General features: G+C 42.2%; 2 protein-coding genes and 1 pseudogene across 2 annotated transcripts; all 3 read left to right on the plus strand.

Moving 5' to 3' along the window:
- The first annotated feature begins 284 nt into the window (after positions 1-284).
- Positions 285-854, plus strand: LOC139817614 (uncharacterized). The gene has a single exon (XM_071785847.1). The coding sequence runs from the start codon at positions 285-287 to the stop codon at positions 852-854; it is 570 nt and encodes a 189-aa protein (XP_071641948.1).
- Positions 855-8133: 7279 nt separating this feature from the next.
- LOC139818322 (uncharacterized) lies at positions 8134-13882 on the plus strand. The gene is made up of 9 exons (XM_071786940.1): positions 8134-9305; positions 9370-9995; positions 10071-10617; positions 10741-11245; positions 11391-11788; positions 11932-11991; positions 12353-12510; positions 12849-13019; positions 13848-13882. The coding sequence occupies exons 1-9, from the start codon at positions 8134-8136 to the stop codon at positions 13880-13882; spliced, it is 3672 nt and encodes a 1223-aa protein (XP_071643041.1).
- A 13-nt stretch (positions 13883-13895) lies between these two features.
- On the plus strand, positions 13896-14838 carry LOC139818324 (uncharacterized; annotated as a pseudogene).
- Positions 14839-23675: the final 8837 nt, after the last annotated feature.

Genomic DNA, 23675 nt, shown 5'->3' on the forward strand with positions numbered 1-23675 from the left:
TGCGCCATGGCCTTCGCATCACTAAAATACATCGCGTATTGCAATTCGCTCAATCTGAGTGGCTTCGTTCTTACATCGAACTCAATACAAAATTCAGGACACAGGCAAAGAATGTACAAAACCACGTCGATGTAAAATTAGTTACGAAGTGGGAGAATAGATACTGTGCGGAGGCAATGATCGCGCGACCGAATTTCCACAGCAAGAGCGTGTTTTCGGAAAATCTGGTAGCCATCGAACTGCGCAAACTCGAGGTGAAATTTGACAAACCGATCTACGTCGGCATGTGCATCCTCGACTTGTCGAAGGTGTGCCTATACGAATTTCACCACGAATACATGTCTCCCCTGTACCGCGACTCGTGTAGAATCATGTATACCGACACGGACAGTTTGATTTATCATATCATGTGCGACGACGCGTATAAGAACATGAAACATGATATAGCTCGGTTCGACACGAGTGATTACGCGGTAGATAACGCTTATGATATGCCTCTCGTCAATAAAAAAGTGCCGGGCCTAATGAAGGACGAAAACAACGGTGCGATCATGATCGAATTCGTTGGACTTAGGGCGAAAATGTACGCCTTGCGAGTCGATGGCAAAAAAGACACTAAAAAAGCGAAAGGTGTCAAAAGCAACGTCATCGCGCGTACCATCACGTTCGACGACTACACGCGGTGTTTGAACGATGAGATCGAAATGACTCGACCACAGTCGTGCATAAGATCGAAAATGCACGAAGTGTACACTATCAGCGAAACGAAGATCGCTCTGAGTCCGTACGACGATAAGCGATATATTGTGCCGAATTCGACCGATACGTTGCCGTGGGGACATTACCGAATATAACATAATGTATATAATGTATATAATGTATATAATGTATATAATGTATATAATGTATATAATGTATATAATGTATATAATGTATGTATGTATGTATGTATGTATGTATGTATGTATATATATTTATGTATGTAGTATAACGTGGTCCTGGAAGGAACAGTGCGTTTTCCGGGGCCCCCTCCCAGAGTGTTGTGACGACACCCCCCCCCCCCCCGGGGTGGCGCCACGAAGCACGAAAGTCACAATAGTCCTCGAGTAAGTATCATATTATATATGAAATATGAAATCAATATACGAAATATTGATAAAGATATCGCACATGTTGTTCCGGATTGGGCGAGTTCACGCGCACGGCAAGCCCTTCGCGACGGATGAGGAAGCGCTACCGCGATCCCGTTCTTATCGACCACATGCGCGATTCTAGGAGCGCTTCGCGACCAATCAAATATCGCGAGCGTTCGCACATCGACCCGCATATCTATCGAAATCAATTGGCATGGTTCTTCATCCTCGCGTCGCGGCGCCGCCGGAAGCGCAGTAAAATACGTCTGTAGCTGGCCGGTGAACCACACGTGTCTACATCCGCGAAGAAAACGTCGAACCGGGTGGCGGGCCACGCGACAAGATCTCCGCCAGCTCCGCGACAAGATCTCCGCTTGCGCCGACAGGATCTCAGCTCGTGCCGCGACAAGATTTCCGCTCGCGTTGACACAAGATCCGCGCTCGTACCGCGACAAGATTCTCCGCTTGCGTCGCTGCAAGATGTCCGCCGTCAGCCTGCTATCCCGCGTGTCGTAAAAGACACCCGCTCGTCGCACGATATCGTGGTTCACCGCGTCGACTCAGCTTATCCGTCGTCCCGCACCGGACGGTACGTTTTGAGACGCATCTCAGTGCTCTCCGTTGAAAGTTAAGCGCCGTGTTCGGCCGTATTCAGTCTCGCGAGTGACGAGTGACCTGCGCTGCCTTCAGCCGTCACCCCTCGCGAGAATCGTTCTATCTCGCGAGCTGCGAATGATCTGCGTCGCGCTCGGCCGTCATCCCTCGCGAGAGACAAGTGCAACTTCGCGGGTCGCGAGTGATTTGCGCTGCGTTCAGCCGTCACCCCTCATGAAAGTTCAAGGTTCAAGTGTAATCTCGCCGATTGCGAGTGACCTGCGCCGCGCTCGGCCGTCACCCTTCGGGAGAGTTTAAGTGTAATCTCGCGAGTTGCGAATGATCTGCGTCGCGCTCGGCCGTCATCTTTCGTGAGAGACAAGTGCAACTTCGCGGGTTGCGAGTGACCTGCGCTGCCTTCAGCCGTCACCCCTCGCGACAGTTCAAAGTTCAAGTGCAATCTCGCCGACTGCGAGTGATCTGCGCCGCGCTCGGCCGTCACCCTTCGCGAGAGTTTAAGTACAATCGTGCGAGTGCGAGTGATCTGCGCCGTATCGGCCGTCCTCCTTCGCGAGAGAAACTCAGATACCACGTTGTGCGCGTAATCTGCCGCGGTCGGCCATTCTACTGCGTGCGAGACATTCCGCGATCATTTCTGTAAGCGCCGCGTGCGCCGTGCGCCGTGATCGGCCATGTTGGTGTAAATCCGCCGTGTCACCGTTCGACACGGCCATTCGCATAACAAGTGCTAGCCATGTTGTGTTCACGTGAACCATGTTTGTGACACCGCAGCAAATAAAAACTTCTCACAGTACAAATAACAAGAATCAAACTGACTGAACTTGCCCGTTCCGCGATCCTACGATCCTACCGCGCACCTAAACGGAGCGCGAATCTCCCTAACCCGTACCGCATTGAAGCTAGTCTAGCTTCTGACACGGATGAGTGTCTGGTCCTTCGAGTTTGAAACACATGTATTTAGTATTTAATATTTTTTATTATATACTTTATATGTATTACATATTTCAAACACTTTACATGTATCATTTTTATATTAAAAATAAAATACAGTTTGAACGAATTAAATCACATTGTCCTTGTGTATCCATGAATTGTGCGATCCATCGAATCCCAGCCATTTCACGTAAACCTCGTCGCCCTTCCTGCGCAGTACTTTCTCCACGAGATACACGCAGGGTTTGAATTATAATCAATTACAATTTTTTAATTAAATAATTAATTTAAACAAATATAATTCAATCAACTTAATTAATAAATATTTTAAATAAATATAATTAAAAACTATTTAATTAAAATTGAATTAAGCGGAGTTAATCGAAAGTCGTTTAATTGACGATTGATATGAGCGAATTCAATCGAAGATCATTCAATTAACGATTAATTTAAACAGAATTAATCGAAGATCGTTCGATTGACGATTGATTTAAGCGGAGTTAATCGAAAGTCGTTTAATTGACGATTGATATGAGCGAATTCAATCGAAGATCATTCAATTAACGATTAATTTAAACAGAATTAATCGAAGATCGTTCGATTGACGATTGATTTAAGCGGAGTTAATCGAAAGTCGTTTAATTGACGATTGATATGAGCGAATTCAATCGAAGATCATTCAATTAACGATTAATTTAAGCAGAATTAATCGAAAATCGTTCGATTGACGATTGATTTAAGTGGAGTTAATTTAAAGCCGTTTAATTGACGATTAATGTGAGTCTATAATTTTGTGCTAAAAATAATAACATAAATTATAAATTATGTTTATGTGATGTTTATGTGATTTGTAGTATAAAAATAATTATATTTATACAATCATTATAATGCTCATATTCTTTTATAATGTAATGTAAAAAAATATTCTTTTTTGTTATTACCTATAACAAAGAAATCGTCACCATTCAATCATATAATGGTACTAATAAGCCTTTTCTTTTTATTAGAGCAAATAAATTGCCGTCACTTTATTTTCATTAAATAATTTATATTTTTGTTTTAAAATTTAGAAAATAGAGCGATGTAATCCGCTTTTAAAAAATATAATGAGATATTTAACTAAAATTTCTTATAATAATCTCAAAAGTGCAACCTAAAAATCACATAAACATAATTTATAATTTATGTTATTATTTTATGTTATTATTTTAAGCACAAAATTATAGAAAATTGAGAAATGGTTTTACAGTAACATGATAGTTTAAAGTTTATAAAAGGCCATAACGCACGAGTTTTTAAAATGGTTGTTACATTACATGTGAGAGAGTTGCCAGAACCAATGGAGAAAAATATTCTTAAATTCACACAAATCAGTTGTTAATTAAAATCTTTTCAATTAAATGCGCTCACATTAATCGTCAATTAAACGGCTTTGGATTAACTCCACTTAAATCAATCGTCAATCGAACGATTTTTGATTAATTCTGCTTAAATTAATCGTTAATTGAATGATCTTCGATTGAATTCGCTCATATCAATCGTCAATTAAACGACTTTCGATTAACTCCGCTTAAATCAATCGTCAATCGAACGATCTTCGATTAATTCTGCTTAAATTAATCGTTAATTGAATATCTTCGATTGAATTCGCTCATATCAATCGTCAATTAAACGACTTTCGATTAACTCCGCTTAAATCAATCGTCAATCGAACGATCTTCGATTAATTCTGCTTAAATTAATCGTTAATTGAATATCTTCGATTGAATTCGCTCATATCATCGTCAATTAAACGGCTTTCGATTAACTCCGCTTAATTCAATTTTAATTAAATAGTTTTTAATTACATTGTTTGATATCAATTGTCAACTAAAGACGGAAATTAATTAAAAAAGTAATTAATTCTTCGTAACTCTGGATACACGTCAGAATAAGTCACGCGATGCAACTCGTACTCGTAGAACGCTCCAGCGACGGATTTTCCACGATAGTCCTCGAGTAGGTCAGGATTGGTATGCTGCACTTTAACGATCTTAAACACCTCGGTGGTCCAATTAGGCGTGTAACCGTTTTCGAAAATTGTCTTGTATTTGCTGACGCGTACCGAGTCGCCCGTTTTGAACTTTGCCGGACCCGCGATCTTTATAGCGCTGTACACCGTAGCCAAGAGTCTTTCGGCGATCGCGGGGGTAACGTCGACGGGTCGCATGCCGATCGATCGATGCTTGCGCGCGTTGTAATCCGACACGAGTCGCGATAACGCGTCGACCCACTTGTAAGTTCCATTGAGCGTAAACATCTTCCACATGTTGTTTTTTAACGTGCGATTGAATCGCTCGACGACTGACGCCTTCATCACCAAATACGTGGAATAATGATTGATGCCGTGTTTTTTCACGAGACGTTGCACGTCGGTGTTGTAAAATTCCTTCCCCATGTCGGTTTGTAGATTACTAGGGCACCTCCCGCTATCTCAAATTATCTCAGCAATAGCGTCAGCTGTCTCGCTGCCACCTTTACCCTTGAGCGGCACGGCCCATGCGTACTTGCTCAACACATCGATGACGGTGAGTATGTAGTGGTAGCCTCCGTTGAAACGCGAGTACGGACGCATCTCGACGATATCAGCTTGCCACAGGTCGTCGTACCCTCGCACTATGACGTGTCTGCGGAGAAAATTTTTTCTCGCCGGTGCGTGCAATTCGTCCACCAACCGTCGCTTTTCGATATTTTTATCCACATCGGTCGATTTTAACGGTCTCATATTCGGTTAGCGTTTCGTTGACTGTCGGTCGTCGTTCTTCGGCTGTACGTAACCGTTTCTGTTTATGTTTCTGCGTCGTTCATCACTGTTTCTGAACCGCTCAGAAACGATTTCGAGCCGTTCTTGAACTGTTCGTTGTCGTTCATCGTTATCAGTTAACTGCTTCTTGTCACTTATCGTCGTCGTCGTCGTTCTTTAGCCGTTTGTAGCCTATCCTGTCTCCGCGTAGTTCGCAGCTGTTTCTAAACCGCTCGTAATCGTTTCTGAGCTGTTTTTGAACCGTTCGACAACCGTCCGACAACCGTTCTTGAACCGTTAGACAGCCGTCCGACAACCGTTCTCGAATCATTCGTTGCTGTACGTCGCCGTCGTTAATTAACCGTTGCCTCTCTTCACTTGTCGCCGTTCGATAGTCGTTTCTACAGAACCGTTTCTTCATCGTTCGTTGTCGCGTCTGAAGAAAAATATTTTAAATAATTTGCAAGTTTCAATAAAAAATGCTTGCTGTAACTTGAACAATGCATATTTCTTTAAAATATTTTTTAATAAACAGATGAGGAAACCGAATGATGTCAGGAATCTTTTTCCAACTGAAAATATTTGAGAACGCGGAGGGGTGGGTAAACCCGACCTGTATAGATCGATTCCTTCGGGCAATGGACAGTCAGAAAAACGTGGGCGTTATTTTATGGCCGTGATTCCTGAAAGTTATTTCGAAGGATGTCGCAAGACTTTGAAGAATTCCGACTGTCAGGTAATAAATAGAGAAAATGTCAATGCTGTGTGAGAAAATATTCCTCCCCCCCCCGCGGACCCCCACGCGGCCTGAGTCAATGTTCCGGCAGATACGCGAAGGCCAACAACAATTTATGCAAATTATATGTATCTCCTCTTTTACACTTTATTTGTAAAAAAAATATTTTTTAATTTTTTTGACCGGTTGATAAGGACATTTTTGGTTCATTTCGAGATTTAACACTCAAAATTAGTTAATACCGTGAAGATTTGAAGAATATCTTTTATTAGTCTACGAGATAACACCCCCCTTTTCCTAAAAATATGTTGTTTACGACGAACATGTTCCGACAGGTTCGATGCGTTATCGGGTCGATCATCGTCCCGATGACGTCATTTTTTCCTTTGTCTTTTACGTACTGCGCAGATAGATTGTTTAGCGAATTTGTTTAGTCTACGCCATAACCGCCCCCCTTTTCCTAGAAAAATGTTGTTTACGACGAACGAGTTCCGACAGGTTCGATGCGTCATCGACAGAAAAAACACGCTACTACGCAGTGCGCTATCGAGTTAGTCTTACCCATTGTGCGCCGCCTAGCGGCGTCGTTGCGAACGAGGCCCCCGCGGACTCACCACGCGGCCCCCGCGGACCCCTACGCGGCCCCCGCGGACTCCTACGCGGACCCCTGCGGCGCGACCGCGACCGCGAACGCGGACTTCCCTTTCCGCGGACTCGCGGCGCGGGTGAGTCATCCCGGTGACTCATCCCGGTGAGTCATCGTGGTGAGTCATCACGGTGGTATGCCAAGGTCAACCCCCTCCCCCCCTTGCGGCGTAACCCAATATTTTTGAAACCCGATACCCTTGTGTAACCCGATATTCTTATGTAACCCGATACCCTTGTGTAACCCGATACTCCGCCCCTCGCTCTCCCTCTCACCCTCGCCTTATCTCCTTGTAACCCGATACCCTTGTGTAACCCAATACCCCGCCCCTCCCCTTTTTCCCTCACCCCCCGCGAAATCCGATACCCCCCCTCACCCCCCCTCGGAGCCCCCGGGGTGGAATCGGGGCCTAGACTAACTACTAATAATTATTTTTTTCTGTGAAGTCGCGCGACTCTCATCGCGCTTTTGAAAACAGTATGCGCGACTGCTGTTGCGCGATTAGTGCCGCGCGGCTGCAATCGCGCGACTTGAGCGTCAAAAATTGCGGTATTGACACTCAACCTCAAGAGCAGTTGAGTCGCGCGATTCTGAATCGCGTCGCCACAATCGCTAGAGTCGTACGACTAAAAACGCGGGAATTGGCAATAGTTCCATTGTATTACATGCAAAACAGACATTAATCAAAGACGCGCGGCTACAATCGCGCGGCTTGAGCGTCAAAAATCGCGGTATTGACACTCGACCTTTACCTCGCGACAGCATGCGGCTCGTGCAAACGTTAACGCGCGGTCGCAATCGCGCGGCAGAAACGCCTCGTCTCGTGTGAACAGGCTCCTTGATCTCAGTATCAGCTCCCTGCCGTCAATATGATATAATAGGTTAACCTGTGTTGAGAATTGAATCTAATTCCTAGGGGATTTTAGTTACTGTGTTCCTAAAACCATCGGGCCGGATGGCCGTTCTTTAATTTTACTGATCTATGATTGTACAGCGCCTGGTTCTCGCGTGAGCGCGCGCGTCTCTCTGTCTTTGATTAGTCGAGTCGATCTCAGTCCGTTTTATTACGAATATAATAAACGTCTTTTTATCAGTAGCTACTGTCGAAATTATTTACGCGGGTTATTCGCCGCCCTTATACCGTAGAAAAGAGATACTGACGGGTAGTTGGTTGAGCGTTTCTACATTTGTGGTGACCCCAACGTGATCTGTGGCGATTAACTGTTCAGCGGTTAGGTTAAGCCGTGTGAAGTCTCAAAGTTTCGTTACGATTGACGGAGAAGTCGAGATGGATGCAGCAAAAGCGACTCGAAAGTCTGCCCGTCGGTTATTTACTAGGACTGCGAATGATATTGACGATCTGTTGTCGGCAGAGGAACCGGACTGTGGTGAATTACAAGATTCTTTGACCCGACTGGAACAGTTGTTGGAAGAAATTCGTAGTTATGATTTGACTGTTAAGCAGCATATCTTGGAAACAGTCCCGATTGACGAGGCAGCACTGGATACAGAGCAGACTGGAATTGATAATTACGAGAAACGATATCTCAAGACTCGAAGGAGAGTGCGTAACATAACCAACGATGGAGAGAGTTCGAAAACGTCCGTAAATTCCGTAATGGATAACAGGTCGAATGCAAATTTGGAGTTGAGAAGAATGAAGACATACAAGCTCCCGAAGTATGAACCGCGCAAATTCAATGGAGATGTGAAGGAATGGCTTCTTTTCTGGTCTCAGTTTAAGAAAATCCACGAAGACGAAGACTTAGATAATGCGGACAAGTTTCAGTACCTCGTGCAATGTATGGTCGAAGGAACGAAAGCGGCGGATCTCGTGGCAACCTTCCCTCAATCCGGTGAGAACTACGATAAAACAGCAAAGGCTCTTCAGGAGCGATTTGGTAACGAAAAAGTACTCAAGCAAGTATATATCCGTGAACTAGTAAAAATGGTTATGGCTAATGGAAGTAATCAAAGTGTGAGTCTTTCCAGTATGTTTGATAAGCTCTCGGCACATTTACAAGCACTCGAGACACTGGGAGTCAATAGCGACCAAATGTCGACGTTTCTGTATCCGATCGTCGAGTCAACATTACCGGAAGAAGTGTTGACAGCATGGCAAAGGAGTCCGAACTGGGGCAAGGATGGATCGGCAATGAATCCCCCCCAAACCGATTTACAGTTATTGATCGATTTTCTAAAATTAGAGGTCCAGTGTGAGGATCAACGTAAACTAGTACGGACGGGATTTCAAACACAGAAGAAACCACAAAAGAAACTAACCAAGAACGTAGCGTTTCAAGAGGAAGATGGCCCTACAGCTTCCGGACAGTTTGCTGGTTCGACGAATAAATGTCTCTTCTGTGACAAGCCTCATGAAAACCAACTTTGTGCGAAAGCAGCTTCCATGAATCTGGAGAACCGAAAAAAGGTCGTGACAGAGAAAAAAGCGTGCTGTTTGTTTGAAGACCGGCCACGGGTCACGAAGTTGCAGAGCTGTTGTAAAATGTGTCTTCTGTCAAAGGAAGCATTGTGTGTTGCTGTGCCCAGAAGTAGAGAAAACTCGATCGCTACCCGAATCTACCCCGGAGCAGACGCCTACTCAAACCACGCCTGCGATGTCTAATCTGCAGTGTTCCGGAGATGTTATATTACAGACGGTGTACGTGAATTTGGAGAACAATGGCATGCGTCGGGGAGTTCGACTTGTATTTGATGGCGGTTGTCACAGATCTTACTTGCTTAAGAGCACTGCAATCAAACTTGGCTTGAAAACAGTCGGAACCTTGAACATGTGTCACATTCTATTTGGATGTTCCCGTGAGGTCAGGCAACACCAAGTGTACCAAGTCAGTATTGAAAGCCTGGATGGTTCCGTCCAGACAACGTTAACGTTATTAGACCAAGAAAAAATCTGCGGATTGTTACTAAGGGCTAGCAAGCACAGAGTGATTGAAGACCTCAGGGACAAGAAGATATTCGTAAATGACATTGGAGAAGGTTTACCCGAGATCGAAGTCTTGATTGGAGCCGACAACTTCGCGTCGTTGTTGACAGGGAGAAAAGTAAACTTGAGATGTGGTCTGATTGCGCTCGAGACGGCGTATGGATGGACACTGACAGGAAAGTTAGAGGAGTATGAGTCCAACAGTGCGTCGCTAATGGTGTATACTTCCATGATGGCGGAGAGTGACATAACTAATTTGTAGGATTTGGAGCTTATAGGCATTCGAGAACCAGATCTTCACAAACCACAAGCAGAAAGAGATGCGGAAGTACGGCAACACTTTTTGGGGACCGTCAATAGGAATCCAGATGGAAAATACTGTGTTAGGCTGCCTTGGATTGATGAGTCGAAGCAGATGCCGGACAATTTTGAAGTTGCGAAGAAGAGGCTTGATGGTACCTGGAAAAAGTTACAATCAATGAGTATGGTGGAGCAGTATGACAGGATATTCCAGGATTGGATTTTGGAGGGAATTGTTGAAGTGGTGCCGGATGAAGAACGAAACAATCGCGGGCATTATCTGCCCCATCGACCAGTAGTAAAGCCTGAAAGTCTGACAACTCCAATCCGTCCTGTATTTGACGCCTCTTGCAAGGATGGGCGTGCACCATCGTTAAACGAGTGCTTAGCTAAAGGGCCCAATTTGACTGAGCTCCTACCGACTGTATTAAATCGATTTCGTTGTAGCAATATTGGTGTTTCAGCTGACATACGAAAGGCGTTTCTGATGATCGAGGTGGCTACTGAGGACCGAGACTCCCTTCGGTTTTTATGGTGGTAGGGAGGATGTGAAGGTCATTTGATAATACTGCGACACACACGGGTTGTATTTGGCGTCAATTGTAGTCCTTTTTTGCTTGCAACTGTAATCCAATTTCATCTGTCTAGGGTGGGTCCTGAAGACCGAAAGGTAGCAGAAAAGTTATTAAAGTCTATGTATGTAGACAACGCCTTGACAGCTGTCAACTCAGTGGAAGAGTTGAGGCGCTTCAAAGACGCCACCCGCTTAATGGCTGAGGCGAAGATGGAACTACGACAATGGGCCTGGTCTGCCGGGGAATTAACCGGTGAAGGAATTCTGGTGACAGGGACAAACGACGTGGATCTGTCCAGCGAGTCTTATGAAAGAGAAAGAGCTCATCTGACTCCAGTGCTCGACATGATGTGGGATCGAAGAGAAGATGAGATGTGGTTGGAGTGGAAAAATCAGGAATCTCTTGCGGTTGTCTCCAAGCGTATAATTTTGTCGGTGGTCAGTCGAGTCTACGATCCAATCGGGGTTTTGTGTCCTGTCCTTCTGAAGCCTAAGAAGATGCTGCAACGAGCGTGGTTGGCAAAGAAATCTTGGGATGAAGCTTTGGAAGAGGAATTAATTTCCGAGTTTAAAGACCTGGTACGAGGAGCTATCTTACCTCTCAGCTATTCGCATCCCTCGGAACGTTACCGGAGGCAATATCGATCGTGAAAGCTGGCAGTTACATGTATTTTCTGATGCTAGTCAGGATGCTTATGCAGCGGTCGTTTATCTGCGAACCTAGGGGATTGATGGTGTTTTAGTGCAGCTGATTCAAGCCAAAGCTAGAGTAACTCCAATCAAAAAGGTCTATATTCATCGTTTGGAATTATTTGGGTGTGTTATCGCGGTCAGACAGGCTACAAACGTGAAGATATCTTTGGAACTCGAAGAAGTACCGACGTTTTACTGGATTGATTCCGCAACAGCCCTAGCGTGGATTCGTCGTAACGACCAATGGGGTACGCTGGTCGGCAATCGAGTGAAGGAGATCCTGTCCTGCTCTAATGTTGAAAACTGGCGCCATGTTCCTGGGAATCTTAATCCGGCGGATCTGCCGTCACGGGGCTGTACAGCGAAACAGCTCAGGGTTTCTAGATGGTGGATGGGCCCAGCTTGGTTGAAAAATGGACCGCAGGATTGGTAGTTCGTAGAAGAGAAACCTAATGAAGAAGTGGTGGCTTCGGAGAAGAAGAAAGCTACGTCTGCATCAATGATCAACGTTCCTAAAGAGCCTATGTTCGGAGTAAGGTTGAGTACCTTTGAGAAGAATGTCTGAGCCTTAGCTTATATCCTGCGGATTGCGGCTTGGTGCAAAGCGCCAAAGAATTCCAGGCTTCGCTTAAGTGATGAACTGACGACCAAGGAGCTCAAGAAAGCGGAGCTAGAATTAATGTAGTTAGTTCAACACGAATCGTTTGAAACGATGGGAGCGAGTTTCCATGGTCTGGAGATATTACTTGGGGAAGATAAACTGGTACGAGTCAAGACTAAGCTGGTTCATCGCGACAATTCGGTGGGCCTCCGTTTTCCAATTCTGCTGCCTGGAGGTCATCCAATAGTGAGCTGCTTAATACGTTCTATCCATCTTCGGTTTTGTCATGCGGGAGTGCAGTTTGTTTTGAACAAGCTACGAGAACAATTCTGGATATTACGCGGCCGTCGTGAAGCCAAAAGGATAATCGCCTCTTGTACCGTTTGTCGCAGATTCAAGCAAAAGAAAGCTGAAGCTGTTCCTGGCACACTGCCCCATCGTGTTAAAGATGCCATGGCGTTTGAAACTACTGGAGTTGATCTTTGGGGACCTCTGTACCTAAAATCGGGAGCAAAAGTTTGGATAGTTTTGTTCACCGTGCTGTATACAGGTGTGTGCATCTGGAGTTGGTTACTTCGCTTTCGACTGAAGCCTTTCTATTGGCTCTGCGGCGTTTCATCGGACGGCGTGGACGACCATCAACTATATGGAGCGACCAAGGCACTAATTTTGTCGGTGCAAACAACTTATTCGACTCCTTGGATTGGAAACAAATTGAGCGTGACACTGCTATACAACGTATTGCTTGGATGTTCAATCCAGCTTCGGCACCTTGGTGGGGCGGATTTTGGGAACGCCTCATTCGATCTATTAAGGATCTACTGAAACGGATCTTGGGCAGAGCTCGTCTGTCTTACACGTAATTAATGACCTGTGTGATCGATGTAGAAACGGTTATTAATCAGAGGCCGTTGACTTGCATTACCGAAGATAGTGAAGATCTGATTCCTCTCACGCCGGCGATGTTTCTTTGCGAGATTTCGGAAGTGTCCGTCCCGGATCTCGACCAATTGGAGAAAAGCGGACTTCGTGGACGGTATCGGCATCTGGCCCGTATCCGTGAGATGTTAAAGGAGAGATTTCGAAAAAAATAACTGGCGGAACTTGTTCATCGTGGGAAACTGCCGACATCACGTCCAGTTAAACCGGGATTACGATGAATTTAACGTAACGGGACGTGACGGGACGCAAAGTAACGTAACGTGAACTTAAGAAATTACGATCGCCGTAACGTGAAGCAGCGTGCATTTGAAAAATGATTTGACAGCGTGGTGTGAATAGAAGATTTGTTGTCATTCTCGTTGGTAGTTCCTGCTTGGTAATTCCAAATGAATTCTGCTATGAGGCATTATCAGTTTTTTAAATTAATTTTAGCCGGATATTTGTATCTTCAACTGCGGAAGAAGAAACGAGTACGAACCGTTGGTGTGAAAAAGATTTTTCGGAGAAGAACCCAGTTTGGTGATGAACATAATTTACTTGAAGAACTCCGTTTTCATGATCCACACTTTTTTTTTATTTACACAAGGATGAATGTCGAAAGGTAAGATTTAATGATTGTCTAGTACAAAATATCATCATTTTTACAAATTAATGTCTGCTTTCCTACATTCTGGTACCTCTTGATCTTGCTTGGTATACTGATAAAGAAGCGCTTAGATAAATATTTTTCTGGCACAGAGTTTATTTTTACAAATTATATGTTCGCTTTCTTAGATTCGAGTATCTCCTGAGCTTGGTTGGTCCACTGATAAAGAAACGAGAAATGTACACTGCTCTTTCACCCACTCAGAGGCTTGCTATGACATTGAGGTAAGATCATCAATGTTCGCTTATCTTATCAATTAAGTCTCAGAAGTCGATTCCATTTGTAAATTTGCTTTGCAGATTCTTGGCAGCAGGAGACAGTCAGTATACTCTGAGCTTTTCCTATCGATGTGGCCTGAGCACTGTCTCTCAGATCCTGGCCGAAACCACTCGAGCACTTGTCAGTGTATTAAAGAGTGTATTTGTGAACCCTCCAGCAAATGAAGCGGAGTGGCGTGAGGTGAGTGCTGGATTTTGGGAAGAATGGCAGTTTCCTCATTGTGTGGGGGCCATCGATGGGAAGCACGTTCAAATACAGGCCTCACAAGCTTCCCAAAGTGTTTATTTTAATTACAAGAAGACATTTAGCATGGTTCTATTGGCAGTTTGTGATGCACACTACAATTTCATCATGCTGGATGTAGGAGCAGAAGGCTCACAAAGTGATGGCGGAGTTTTTCAATCGTCTGAAATGGGTCGGCAATTGAATGATGGATCCCTTAACTTGCCGAATTCAAGTCACCTACCAGGAACTGTGGTTGACATGCCCTACTTCCTTGTAGGAGATGCAGCTTTCCCTTTGAAACCTTTCCTGATGAAACCCTATGGCGAGCGCAACATACCCCATGACAAGTCTGTGTATAACTTAAGGTTGAGCAGAGCAAGGAGAGTAATTAAAAATGCTTTTGGCATTTTAGCGGCTCGTTGGAGGATTTTCCGTCACCCCATTATTGCTACAGAAGACAATGTGGAAAGCATCATTGAATGTGCTGTTTGCCTCCACAATTTCATCCGCAAGACAGGCGACAGGAAACTCAACCTATCATATTGCCCCCCTTCTTTTGTGGACCAGGAATTGCCAACTGGCGAACTGGTAGAGGGAGAATGGCATGACATTGTCGCTGGGGAGAATGGAGCCATCATTGATGGTCCACGGATGGGAGCAAGAAATGCTGTTCTTGGAGTATTACAACAGAGAGATACACTGAAAGAGTTTGTAAATGGGCCTGGGGCTATGCGCCATCAAGACAATATTGTGAGGATCCGGCAAGGAATTATCCCCCTTCAGTAGCTGTAGATTCCGATAATTTGTCTAGTGTAATTTATTATTATTTTGCGTCATGTTGTTTCTCGCTTTTATTGGTCAAGAGTTGTTCAGTTGCGTTCGCCGCAAGTGTATATTACTGTACTTTGGAACGATGCAACTGTATCATTATACATGCAATTATACGAAAACAACTCGATGTAGAGATGACGTAAAAATTTAATTAAACCTAGCAGGACAGATTTAGAAATAAAGTACATACTTCAAAGAAGTACTTTATTTCGGTCCTTCGGATCTACATCGGATATCTCGAATCGGAGAAAAATTCGAAAAGAATCCGAAGAAAGGTACGTGGGAACAAAAAATTCTCCATTCCATTTTCTAATTCTCCTTTTGGTTTTATTGGTATTGGGTTCGCTATCACGATTACTGAATGGATTCACAATTATTCGCTTTCGATATCGCGGATACCTTAATTAATTCGACATACATAGAACGATAATGTCATGCGATCTACGCTTACTACCATGATATTTGAAATAAAATAAATAGAAATACGAAACATAATAAAATGTTTTTATTGAAACACAAAGGAAACGTTTTTATTTTCAAATAAAACTCATTTTGTAAAACCTCTAACAATACACATTATTTAAATAGAACAATATAATAATATGTTAAAACACGTAATTAATTCGGTACTTCCGGTACTTTCAAATCTTCAGCCTCCTCTTCACAATCTTGAATGATAGACCTAAATTTCCTCCTGTACTTCAGTTTCAAACCCATATTCGTTAGACTCTTGAGGCAAGATTCAACACTTTTGCCGATCAAAACGTCTGGATCATTAATATCAATTAAAGGTGATGGAGCAGCAGTACTATTAGGTGTAGCCATAGATTTGTTCAGATTGACGAGAGTCTCTTTGAACATTTCAGCCGTTTCGTCCACCTTTGACTTCTTGCACCGACTTGTAGGTCCTAAGTAGGGTAAGCTTGCAGCAGCTGATAATAAGCTACACCCAGGTAAAGGTGACGAGAGAGGAGAGCAGGTAGCAATCACTCTAAATAGAGCACTAACATTATCCACAGCCTGTTCGCTCAATATTGTTTCTATGCTGCCTGAAGATGCCAATGACGGCGGAAGCGACAGCTCTTCATCTGTTGGCGACAAAGTTGGTGAAGATGTGGCTGCGGACACCGACGCCTTTGGTGGGAAATTATTCACAGATCTGCACCAAAAATAAAAAAATTACCCACCCGGGAAAAAGATTATATATAACTATATATAATTATATATAAATATATGTGATTATATGTGATTATATATGAAATTTGGTGCTTTATATAAAATTATATATGGGTCCATATATCATAAACTTACTTTCTTTTTCACGTGAACAGGCCGACGCGCGGCTGCATTCAAGTTAAAATGTGACATTTGACATTGTGTTGCGCATTCGGAAATAGCGGAGCAATATTTAATATTGAATATGTCGATCAACGATACTTTATTAGTAGAGTGTGTGCGGGCGCATCCCGAAATATATGATAAGGCACATGCAGGATTCAAGAATGTCGGAATAAAAGACTCTGCATGGAAGAGTGTGGCCGAAACAGTGAATGGTAAGTTGTTGCAGTTATGTTGCATTTTTTTTAATTGAAAACAGTTTATATATGTTTTCTATATCTTTTGTGTCATGATTTTAGCATCGGTCACAGATTGTACGGCCAGGTGGCATACTCTTCGCGAGAAGTTCGCGAAGGAGAAGCGTATTCTTGAGCAGAAGGAGAGGTCTGGAGCAGCGGCCTCAACCCGTCCAGAATGGCCCCTATACATTGTCATGTCGTTTCTGACACCTCACATTAGAAAAAGAAAATAAGTTTATGATATATGGACCCATATATAATATGGCACAACTCTCATGCTAAACCGTTATACCGGATGTCTTTCCCTTTGGAATTTTTTGTAGCCTCAACCAGAGGAGTGACGAGGTTTTGACTTATACAAAAGTTGTTATGCATAACCTGGGGCACATGTTAACGGGTATTATTAGTGTGGTTAATTATTTATTTATAATTGTTTGTAAAAGCAAGTCACAAAATTGAACAATCTTGTAGTAAGTATTTTTTCATTAAGTCGATCGGTTTTTCGAGATGATTTTGATGACGTAGTTAGTAAAACGGTATTGATATAATTTTAATTGTTTATAACAATTGTTTTTGAAAAATATTAATAAGATAATAGTTATTTCAATGTGGTGTTTTTCCATAAATATAAGAGAATGTATTTCTATAATTGTTTTATCTCCGTCTATTTGGTTTCATTTTTATTTTAATTTATTAAGAGTTTATATGGCTATCCTTGTCTTACTCTCTGTGAACTGGTATTAAACTATCCTCGTCTTTCATGGAGTGAATGTTCAATTTTCAACCTCGTTTATTAATTTAATTAATTTAGATAGAAAATCGGCGTTAACGCTACTGGTGTTTAGGAGCATGACGGATTCCATTTTTATCATAATAATTAAGTGTCAAAATTTTTGTTCAGAAATGAAATTTTTTGATCTTAAAATGTATAAAAGACTAAAATATTAATGTAAAAGTGATTTGGTCCTTGTAAGTTTAAAAGGTAAGAAATTCAAAATGGCGGACGTGAAACTTTAATAATTTATAACTTACAATTAGAAACGGTAAAAAGTAGAGAGATGGGGTTTCTTTTGTTGTATCCAGATAATTAAAGGCTTTATTTTAGGTTGTTTAAAATATTTGTGTTTTATGGATTTCGGTAATTTTTAATTATATCTCGGAATTAAGAAGAGATATGATGCGAGGGTTTTTGTGAGATTGCTTGACATGCTCTGCTGAGTGTCTGCAGTGATTTTATTCATCATCTTTAATAATATTTTTATGATAAATTTTATTGTTAATTAGTTTATTTTGAGAGATCCAATAATGATTTATAACCAAAAGTTGTTTGACTTTTTGTGATAGTTCCAGTAGTCACATTAGCTAGGTCTGTTAATAATATAATTTAATTGTTTATAACAATCATGTTTGAGAAATGCTAGTAAGATAATTATTATTTTAGCGTGATAATATTCTTTAGGCACAAAAGGTTATGTTCTCATGAATAAAATCTGCTTTTAATTTATTTATTTATATTTTATTTTAATTTTCTGAGTTTATTCTTATGAAACGTGCATTTATTCGTGTGTTAAACTGAATTTATATTGCATAAAGGGTCTCATAAAGCCTGTATTAGCATTGAATAGCAATTTGTAAGTAACTTTATTGATTCTAGGGAATTCTGATAAGTGCTTGTCCAAAAGTTTATAGTGTGATTCATGATAAACGGGGCTTAAGCTTGAAAGGAGGCCTTAAGGCGGCCATGTTCTCTAGACTTGTGTCTACTACTTTAAGAACGCGTGCTCGCATCAGCTGAGTAATGATTATTGTGACAATTACTTTAAAGAGTAATAATTATATTATAATATTGTTTTCAGATGCTGGGCAATGAAGATGGAAATCGAACAATTTATGCGGCTGGAATATAGTGGTGATTATACCGTCAGACGTGACACAAACCGCGCACGCGTTTCCTAATTCGCGTACACCGCGCAACGCGTCACATCGCGAATCGATGTGATTCGTCTTCTTACGTCGTGGATCGATATGATTCATCTTTCGTGAGGCAACGACCCCCGCCGAGAGTCTCCTATCGGGACGAGGGATGATCGCTATCAATCCGCGCTCTCTTCCGTTTCTGCCTCGCTAAGGAGAAAGTCGAGCCGGCCGTTTGTGACAATTATCTTATCGGGAGTGCCGAAAGTAATTGCGCGAAGTCCGTGTAGTTTCATCGCGAGCCGCACCCGCTCGATTGGTCGCCGCGTGAAACATCTCAAATCGCTCTTTTGTTCACGTGAAGCGAAGAGTGATCCGGTTTTCGTCGCGCTAGCACCCGGTCGATTGGTCCGCGCGCGAATTCCGGCTAACTGAGTGCGCTCCCTGCATCCGTGCCAAGGATTGCATCAAGCGCACACGTTTCGTCGCGATCTGCACCCGCTCGAAGGATCGTCGCGCGAAACATTGCCCTGAGCCTTCGTTATCCGTTCGCCAGCAACGACGTGGCGAAACCAAGGGACGGATCACGTGATCACCGCGTGCGGTAGCGTGATTCTTCAAGCGAGAATCGTGTCGACGGCGAAACCGTCACACGTCGCAATAATCACGCGTAAGTTCAGACAAGCAAGTATGTCCAATATCCGCCGGGATATTCGATATTCGATCCCGATATCGACCCCGTTCGCGGCCATCTTGTCGTGCCGCGCCGTTCTCATCGTTAACGCGGCATTACCGCGTCTCGTATATTAAATTACGTTCTCGGTGTAATTTGTGTGCACTTCGTGCTTACGATAGTGTCCCCAAGTGAACCTAAGTGCGCCTGAGCATCTCGCGAGTCGTGTTCGCGGTCGCTCATCTGCCTCGCGAGCAAGATATCCGTCGGTCGCGTTCAAGATTTCCGATCGCGAGGGCGGTATTCAATCGCTCTGCAAGATCTCTGTTTCGCGAACAAGCGCAGAGAGTACGAGCGACGCAAGATTTCCGTCCCGACATCTACCGCAGATGCTCAGCCCGATCGGTCGCGCGAGTGCGAAAAAACTTTGTACAAAGATCGTGTTGAAATAAATTGTGCTTGTCAATCAAATCAAGGGCGTGCGTTATCTAAACCCACTCCTCGCTAACTCCTCGGCTTTTGCCCCGCGCCCTGGTCAGGGTGGTCCCGGCAAACGTGTCCCGAGGATACCTCGACAGAGCACGAAACAGCAATAATAATTCTTCTATCTATAGATTGTTCCAAAAATTTTTTATATTCCTAAAAAGGTGTATAAATAATGTATTGATTTATAAAAATAAGAAGAAATATATAAAAAAATGTTTTTTTATATGATAAAAAATCCAGTAAGTATTCATGAAAAATTATATATTTTCAAATTATGCTACTTTTTATTAAAGTTTAAAAAATAAGCCAAAATTTAAAAAAATCTTACTAAAGAATACACATTTTTTATATCTTTTGATTCAGGAATATTTGATTCATGAGACACGGAACCTTCTATTACTTTTGCTTCTTCACTTTGTACTAATATTTCTGGAGACTCGACTTCTTTTTCTTGTATGTGTTCTATTTCTTTGGATGTGTCTGATGTAGATACACCTTCAGTTCGGGTTAATTTAGTTTCAGTAGCTTGTGTATTCGGAACATTTTCACATCTAGAGATGTTCTACATAATATTTTTAATTTAATTTCTTTTAGTTTAAATGAATGAAGAGATATGTAAATCAATAACACAGAAACAATTTATTATCTTAATTTTATTTCTTTTAACCTTTGCTGACTGTTGTTTTATACACTGTTTCCTTTTCTCTATAAAAATACATCTTGCACCAATGGTAGGTATCAATTCAGTTAATGTTTGTTCCAAAATACTTAACAATAATGTAGGGCTTATTTCTTGCTCTATAAGATTAAAATCAATGTTTTATACTACATATTACTCTTACAACATTTATGACATGTAATGTTTACCAATTTTAACTTTACATTAAACATGCAATATATCTTATTATCTGAATATGAGAAAAGAATTTTGAGGTTTATAAAAACATACCCAAAAATTTTGATATCCACTTTTTGAGACCCCATTCTTTTAATGTTTTAATAATGAAGTCGTCATCGTTCATTTTATACTACGTTGCATACATCAAAGTAGAACACGGAAGTAGAATAATACGGAGAAATACACACAATGCTCAGTTCAACTTCCAGGTGTGTATCGCAGAAGAATAACTCGAAATAGTTTCAGGATCAAATAAATTGAAATGTTCAAGAAATATCAAACAATTTCACAAAGGACACGGTACAAACTCTTTTAAAGTACCGATACCGAAAGATTTTTGAAATTTCCTGGGCGTATTCCGTAACTACCTGCAGACAACTATCGATGTCAGTAAGCGTCATTGCGCAGGTTTTTCATATCGTATAAAGGCTCGTATACACGACAAGGCATAAAAGCGCGGCGCAAGGGCGCAGGCACAAACTCAAGCGTAGGCGCAAGATGTCTGCGCCATGCTCGTCTACACAGGAACACGCAACGCAGGCGTGAAACAAGTGCCGCAAGCGCAGACGCGTAGAAACGTTTAAACGTGCAGTCGTGATACAACCAGGTGGTAAATAATTGCTGTGAGTTTTTAATCTGCTAGCAGTGCTGTTGTGTAAACATAAATATTCATACATATATATATATATATATATATATATATATATATATATATATATATTTGTTATAACGTAATTCAAACCTAATTCAAAATAATCCGAACAGAGAGAAGTATACACGTGGATCTGTCTGCATGGTCTTCTCAAATGGAACCTGATAAGGAAAGGTTTTTTCTCATCGCGTGCGTGGGAATATATATTGGGCTTCATCATCATTAACTTCTGCTACACAATATTCAGAGATATCGTGGCAGGGGGCATAGGAGATGGTGGATTCGACCAGTAAATCGACAAAGAGAACAGCAAGGATTCTACCACAACCTTGTATCAGAAACCCAGTTGGCAGACCATGAAGAATTTTTTGCTAACCTTCGAATGTGGCCGGAACAATTTGAATTTCTACATAACATCGTATGTCCATTGCTTGAAAGGCAGACAACTGTGATGAGAGAGCCTCTACCATCGAAACTGAGGCTAGGAATGACATTGATATGAGTATAGCTTATCAAAAATTATCTTTATAGTCATTGTTTGTAACATCGTATGTACGAAATTATTTTATTGTTGTGCTTTTATATGTATGTTTAAATATTGCGCAATTTTCTTTTTAGGTTTTTTGCTCAAGGTGGAATAGTCCAAAGCTTGCATAATAAGTTCCGTGTTGGTAAAAGCACAGTACATCGGGTCATTGAAGAGACGTACAAGGCAATATGGGAGAAGCTGCACCCTATTTACCTGCCTCAGCTGACCAGGAACGATTTTAAAAAAATTGCTGCTCAATTTTTTGATCTGTGGCAACTTTCTAATTGTATTGGTGCTATTGACGGCAGGCATATGCGCATTAAAGCACCACCTATGTCAGGCAGTGAATTCTACAATTATAAGGGATTTTTCAGCGTTGTTCTTTTGGCAGCAGTAGATGCCCATTACAAATTTACTTGGGTGGATGTTGGACAGTATGGTAAGTGTGCTTACTACTATTAGTAATACTTAAAATGTCAAATTTAAAGGATCTGGTTGCAATTGTATCTGTGCATTATGTTTTAGGATCCATAAGTGATGGTGGAGTTTGGTCCAACTCTGACTTTGGACAAGCTTTGAATCATGGCGAAGTTGACCTACCACTGGACAAACCTCTTCCTGGAACTGATATCTCCTTTCCATACTTTTTTGTGGGTGATGAAGCGTTTCCCCTAAAAAAGTACCTCATGCGCCCCTTTCCTGGAAGGATGCACCAAGTGCTGCCAGATGAGCAACGAATTTTTAATTACCGTTTATCTCGAGCACGGCGTGTATCGGAAAATGCTTTTGGCATACTGACAATGCGGTGGCAGGTTTTGAATTCACCTCTAGTGTGTTCTGTGGGAAAAGCCGAAGACATTATCAAAGCCTTGGTTTGTCTGCACAATATGTTAATGGATAATAAAGATGATGGTTACATAAATCCTGGACAACTAGAGTTGGAACTACAAGATGGCAACATACAGGCAGAGCTTGGACAACTGCTCAAGTAACTGAAAATTACTTTCAGAGACTTGGCAGAGTAGGAGCCAATAGGGCAGCTTCAATAGTAAGTGGTATGAGAGAACACCTTGCTAAATACTTAGCTTCAGACATAGGCACTGCTCAGGCACCTTGACAATTTGAGCGGGCATTTCGAGGTACTCGTTTGAATTTACCGCAATGAATTCAAGGTCTTGGTAACTCTTTTACTATTGAAGCTGCTCTATTAATAATTTCAATTGCTGTAACGTATCGAAATAAACTGAACACTTGTTCCTACGGTAATTTTTTATTTTTTCTAAATTTGCATATATTTGAAAAATTAAAAAAAAAACAATTTTTACGTTTAATTTATCATTAGAGATTATTAACGAGTAAACAGATGGATATTTATAAGGTGTGTGTCAATTAGTAAGATGAAGCGAATAATGGGGAAAACCGCGAGACTGCGCCGCACATTTAAAACTCTGCCTGATTTTTGTACAAAATGTTAATAAAGGAGATAAAAAAATAATTAAAATTTCTTAAATTATAATTATAATTGTGTTTTTATTTATTTTGAATTACTGTATTAGAACATATTATACCTTTAGAACATATTATAACATTTTACCTTTAATATTATAACATATGTGGCGGTCTCCCGACCACACAATCGGAACGGTACGCGCGCCGCGCGCGCGCCAACCGATCACGCGCCGAGCGCGTGGGCCAGACTGCGGCCCGCGAAGCTATACGAGAGGGCCGCCAACAGGTGGCAGACTTTCTCGCGTTTCATTTCCAGTCAGGGAAGAATAAAAGGCCACACGGCGACGGCCTAGGCAGCTTTCGACTGCTCTCAGGCTTACAGCCAAGACCAGGAGAAGTCTTTTGGGACAAGAGATCTAGCTACATCTTGACGTCACCTTGCCGCCGCCGAAGCCACGGCCATCACCGAGACGAGCTGCGCCACTTCGCTTGCCGCCACCGAGACATCCTCAGCGGCCCCTGGACTACAGTCCAGGCCAACCGTGGAAGCTCGTCCCGCTCCAGCTCTCGCCGGTGCGACTGACTCGTCCTCCACGCATACTCATCTCAACGTG

Source organism: Temnothorax longispinosus, chromosome 8, assembly GCF_030848805.1.
Source record: "Temnothorax longispinosus isolate EJ_2023e chromosome 8, Tlon_JGU_v1, whole genome shotgun sequence".
Taxonomy (NCBI): domain Eukaryota; kingdom Metazoa; phylum Arthropoda; class Insecta; order Hymenoptera; family Formicidae; genus Temnothorax; species Temnothorax longispinosus.

Coding starts and splice junctions, on each gene's coding strand:
- LOC139817614 (XM_071785847.1), top strand. CDS start 285: ATGTGCATCCTCGACTTGTCGAAGGTGTGCCTATACGAATTTCACCAC.
- LOC139818322 (XM_071786940.1), top strand. CDS start 8,134: ATGGATGCAGCAAAAGCGACTCGAAAGTCTGCCCGTCGGTTATTTACT. Junction 9,306..9,369: donor GAGAAAAAAGCGTGCTGTTT/GTTTGAAGACCG, acceptor CTTCTGTCAAAG/GAAGCATTGTGTGTTGCTGT. Junction 13,020..13,847: donor TCGGCATCTGGCCCGTATCC/GTGAGATGTTAA, acceptor TTTGCTTTGCAG/ATTCTTGGCAGCAGGAGACA.